General features: G+C 40.9%; 1 protein-coding gene across 1 annotated transcript; it reads left to right on the plus strand.

Annotated features, from left to right (window-relative positions):
• Nucleotides 1-301: 301 nt before the first annotated feature.
• On the plus strand, nt 302-5455 carry LOC120920686. The gene is made up of 2 exons (XM_040332897.1): nt 302-989; nt 5309-5455. Exons 1-2 carry the CDS (start codon nt 332-334, stop codon nt 5314-5316), a joined length of 666 nt encoding a protein of 221 aa, XP_040188831.1. The 5' UTR covers nt 302-331; the 3' UTR covers nt 5317-5455.
• The last annotated feature ends 322 nt before the right edge of the window (nt 5456-5777 follow it).

Consider the following 5777-nt stretch of genomic DNA (forward strand, 5'->3'; position numbering starts at 1 on the left):
GTTTAGGACGTGGCATATGTGAAAACATCATGCATCCACATGTGCACTACATGTGAGGATGTATTAATCCTTTTGATTTAATTTAGGGTGGAAGCACCCGGGCTATTAGTAACCTTCATATTTTAGGTTTACTTAGTGTTCTTATTTATATTTACAGTATTTCTACAAGTATAATTAGGTTATCCCTTTTTATCAGCGAGTTTTCCTCGTCTTTCTCTTTATACAGTAGTTTTTCCCCTCCCCTCCCCCCCTCCTCCCTTCTTAACAAAAACCCCCCCCCCCCTCCCCTCCCTACATCATGGACTTTGCCGGTATAGGTTGGTCAGGATACATGTCCGAAATTCAGACGAATTGCAACCTAGATAATGAACAGGAAATCAATATCAATCAATATATGGCCAAAATGAAACGCCTTTTAAAGAAAAAATCAAATTTACATTGGCATATTGAATTCCTTAATAAGTACGCCAGAGAGAACATTAGCCCATTAGGTCTCCGTATTCAAGTGTTTCCTTCTTTCCAGACCACTATACCTGAATTCAAAGTGGCGTGGGAACAAGCACTCTCAACATGTAGCACGCAATTAATGAAATTATTGGTAGGCCATCATCAGTCAGAGCTACTATCCTTAGAACAGGATATTTTGCTACTACAATCCAATAATGAAGGTATTAAAGGCCATACCCATTATGATAAACGATGTCAAGACATCAAAGACTTTATAACCAAAACAACTAAAGATATCATTTATAAAAAACAAGTTAAGCTGTCCAAGGACAGATTTGCATTTAGTGAGGGCTTTGCCTATCGCTGGCAGGCCCCCACTCAATACAAAGGCTCACGTTCTAACTTCAGGGTACCTCGTAACGTAGACAGTAACCAATACACAACTGAAGATGATACTGAATCTGACTCCTCTTCCCTATTGCCTTCACAGCCTCCTTCGAGACGGAACTACCCAGCATCCACTTCCTCCACTTCGGGGACACGTAAGAGGGGTTTTGGTGGTGGGTCTAACGTACCTTTGTCTAAACGCCCCCCACTGAAAGAGAATACCATGCCACAACGCACTCGGGGTGACACTCCTTCTAGCGGTGACGGCAGCCATCCACAGGGCAACTATATGGGAGGTGTAGCAGCCCAAGCAATACAAACTTTATTAACTCAGTCGCTACCACAAGGTACTTCCCTGGGTCCAGCACCCACTTTGGGTACTTCCGAGCCCAGTGTGGGTGGTGTTCCTAGGCGAAACATCTCTCTTGACAATTCCCAAGCAACATTACAATCACAACAACACATGAGGCAAGGAACCCTTGATTCTCATATTACCACTCAGGTTCCTAATTTTCACTTAACCATGATGACCCCGCCCTTAACCTAACCCCTAAATCCAACTTAAATGTTCTTAATCTTACCCCCTATTTGTTCTCCTCAGAGGAGCTTGAGGTCCTTCAGCTTGGCCTAAGTTTTTGCCCATCCATGAAAAGCGATAAATACGAAATAATTAAAGATATTTATCTTTTCTGTCGTAACTTAACATATAAATTTTTATTTGATGAAAACCGCTTACGTAACATCCAAGAAAAACATATTACTGAACAAGTAAAAAACTTTACCATGGATGATTTTAGGGCCCTTAGGGACCTCATGCTCCTCCTTGACGAAAACATATCCCCTTCCCCTGATCCTCTCCCTTGTTCGGATTTATTGTCATCCACTGTATCTTCTAATTCTTCTATTAAAAAATTCAAATTAAAATCCCAACGCTTTCCAGATCTAACAAGCAACCCAAATATTTGGGCTTTCCTTCTAAGTACTATAAATGATTGTAAACAAATGGACACTAATGCATTGACTAATAACCTCTCTAAAAAACAACGACAAGCTATCATGAACCTTCAAAACCATCCGGACCTCGAGATAAAAGCGTCCGACAAGGGAGGTAATGTGGTCCTTATGACCAAGGCCAATTATGAGAAGATGGTATTCCACATTTTGAACAACAAAGAGTGGTACAGACGCATCAATGATACGCAAATAGCTCTATTTAAAAATGAATTCCTATCCATTATTGGCCTTGCTCATCAAAGGGGTCTCATAGACCAAGATTTGTACAACTACCTTAATACTCGCAACCCAAGAACTGCAACTTTCTATGCATTACCCAAAATCCACAAACACCCTCTTACCCCTCCAGGTAGACCGATAGTGTCCGGCATAGGTTCCCTGACTGAGAATGCCAGTCGGTTTGTAGACTCTATCCTTATGCCCCATGTACTTACTTTGCCCTCTTATACCCGGGATACCTTGGATCTTCTCAAACAAATTGAGGATATGGTCGTGCCTCGGGATGCCCTCCTCGTGACTTTGGACGTGGAGGCACTGTACTCCAGTATCCCTCACGAGCTGGGCATCTCGACAGCACGTACCTTCCTCCGTGAACAGGATCATCACCATTGGAACTATATTGATTTTGTAATAGACCTTTTACGATTTATTCTCACACGTAATCATTTTGTTTTCAAAGAGTCCCACTTCCTCCAGGTACAGGGCGTAGCCATGGGCACTTGCTGTGCCCCTGGCTACGCCAATCTGTACCTGGGGGGGTGGGAACGTGATATTTTTTCGGATGAGGACTTGTCGATGTACACTGGCCATGTGATCAACTGGCTTAGGTACATCGACGACATCTTCATCATCTGGTCAGGTACCAGTTCCCAACTATATCAATTCATTGATATTCTCAACGTTAATGAACGTAATTTAAAATTTACGTTCACTGCATCTTCAGACCAGGTCACCTTTCTTGACCTCACTATCTTAAAGGATGGCGATGGCAGAATTACCTCCTCTCTCTTTAGAAAGGAGACTGCAGGTAACACCTTGTTACACGCCACTAGTGCACATCCAACTAACCTCCTTAAAAGCATACCTTATGCACAATACCTCCGTTTACGAAGAAATTGCACTATGACAAAAGATTTCCTGCTACAGGCTAACCTACTCAGGCAACGTTTGTTGGTGAGAGGTTACAGTAAATCTTTACTACGCAAAGCATTTAATAAGGCTGCACGACAATCTCGTACCAACTTATTATTTAAACAAAAAGCCAACACAGAGTCGCAACCAGTAAGATTCATTACGCGGTACTCAAGCCATCACATCGAGGTGCGCAATATCCTAAATAAACATTGGTCACTTTTGACTAACGATTCCATCCTTAGCAATTATATTGGCCAAAGACCAGATATTACTTTTAAAAGATCTCGCTCACTGAGAGATAAATTGACCTCTAGTCACTACAAAATAAACCCAAATCAACAACGACCCCCAAATGGTATGATGAGATGTGGCAGGTGCAATTTTTGTCCCTGGGTTAGAGAGGGTACCACTTTTTCTTTACCCAATGGGGAAATCTTTACCCCCAATTTTTATGCGGACTGTAATACTCAGGGAATCATTTACCTCATGACTTGTAGCTGTCATGCATTTTATGTGGGTAAAACCATCAGAAACTTCAAGCATAGAATTAGGGATCATGTTTATTACTCCTCCCAGGGCAAAATGGTAACATCAGTCAGCCGTCACCTTGACCTATATCATAAATTTAATACCTCAGTTGCCTCTTTTATAGTGCTGGCTATTGTCCCCAAAGATTGCCGTGGAGGCAACTGGGACAAGCAGGTACTCCAAAAAGAAGCTTATTGGATCGAACGTTTAAATGCCCTACAACCCCCAGGCATCAATGAAGCACAATCCTATAAATCCTTCCTGTAGTAACATTAAGCTAACTGGTTATTTTTATTTTTCTCTATTAGCACCTAAGTACTAATCTGGATTTCCCGATTGCCTTGTCACCATAGCCTTGTTATTTGCAGAACTAGATGTCATAGTAGCTAATCACACTGTTCATATAATGATGCTTATAGATCACTGGTTTACTGGGATTTTCCCAGTTATCCTTTTCTTTGAATTTATCTACTGTACCCCTGTTTTTATACGAGGTCTTCTGCGCTGTATAATTAAATAACATTTATCAATTTGGAAGATCTATCTACTTCCATACCTTATAAATATTAATGTTCACTTTTGTATACAATATGGTTGTGCTCCATTTCTGCAATTATGGTGAATTTTGGATGGAATTATCCTCCCCCCTGTGATCTTCTCCAGACGCGATGCCTCTTTCTTTGTCCCTCCTATGTATTCCAGACGATGTGGCCGCTCGAGATACAGCTTTTCCATCTCCGCTGTATCTCAATATGTCCACTAGATGGCGTGTATTCGCCATCGAATGGTGCATAAACTTCAGTACTGCGCGCGCACCTCTTCTGGTGCGCGCGCATCTGCTGTTATTTTGCGGCCAGCACAGATGACATCACCCAGCAGCGCCGCGGTGTTCGTCGATCTGGGGCGGGACTCGAGGCTATTTAAAGCCCATAAGCCGCACACGCTATCCTCAGCCTCCTGTGAGGCATACGAACTAACGGCACGTGTGGCTAGCATTGCATACTGGTAAGCCTAATATCTCTATCTCTAAACGTTTCCTTCATACTTTTGTGCGGCCGATTTTATTGGGCTCACAGTCTCCTTTCTTTTATATTTTGTTTCAGTGACTGGCCTATCGAGGCAATCCTTGCCCCTGTTTCTCTGAACTGCTCTAAAGATTAAGATTAATGTTTTTTAAACACCCTAATCTTATATTCGCTGAATGCAGCCTTGCTATGAGCTATTGCAAATTCTATATGTAACTGGTTCCAAATATTGGGTAAGCATTTTGCTTGCTTTTATTACTATTTGCCCTTTATTAATATTTATTATTATTACTTGTTTACTACCAAACAATGCTCTGATTCTATATATTGATTTTTTGCTACAGCCCTGCCGCCTGTGTTACGCCATTTAATTCTCTTTGGAGTTACAAATTTAACTCCTTGCTAGCCCGTGCTACATATCTCTCTATCCAGAGAGTATCAAGCCAAGTTAGTCTACAGCTACTTTTTCTGTACTCCTTTTTATAGGTAAGCAAACTGGCTCTAACCTTATTAACTATCATATTCCAATTTCATTATGCCTCCTGTCTCCTTCGTACTGGAATTTTTGGGACTTGATTTTCAGGCATCCTGTCTGCTATTTGTGGCTATTTCCACAATTTTCATGGGGGTGACTCTCTTTCGTCCTTCCTCACCATATTGCATGTTATAGGAGCACTCCGGTTTCTCAAATATTTATACAGGCTGTTATATATTTTTCTTTTGTTCTAAATCAATATGTTATATATGTATATCTGTTTTCTTCACCAATTTAGCACATTGACCTCACTAAGTCCTTCGAGGAAGCGCTCAGATACAGCGCGAAACATGTCAGGACTCCGATCAACCCAGCGCAAGTGCTAAAAATCTCCAGTTGCTGATGATTTTCTTTAGAAGCCTTTGTACTTATTTATGGTTTAAACTATCAGTCCATATTTGGACATCTAGTCCAGCATTATATAATTGGTGCTAGTGTTGTATAACCAGATTTAATCTTCTAAGCTACATCAATTGCTGTGAACGCTGTACTGATCAAATGCTATGTGTAATCTATGTGTACTCTTTGGAGTGAAATTTTTAAAATATATATTTTTTTGTAATAAATATTTTTATATATAAAGTCATTTTTCGAAAGACTCATATCTTTACTAACCTATCATGCCGACAAAGTCCATGACTAGCCCCTAAGTCATTCTTTCTTTTCAAAATGCTTTAAAACTTGTCTGCTGGAAACCCGTCTGTCTG

The sequence above is a fragment of the Rana temporaria genome, chromosome 13 (assembly GCF_905171775.1).
Source record: "Rana temporaria chromosome 13, aRanTem1.1, whole genome shotgun sequence".
Lineage (NCBI taxonomy): Eukaryota > Metazoa > Chordata > Amphibia > Anura > Ranidae > Rana > Rana temporaria.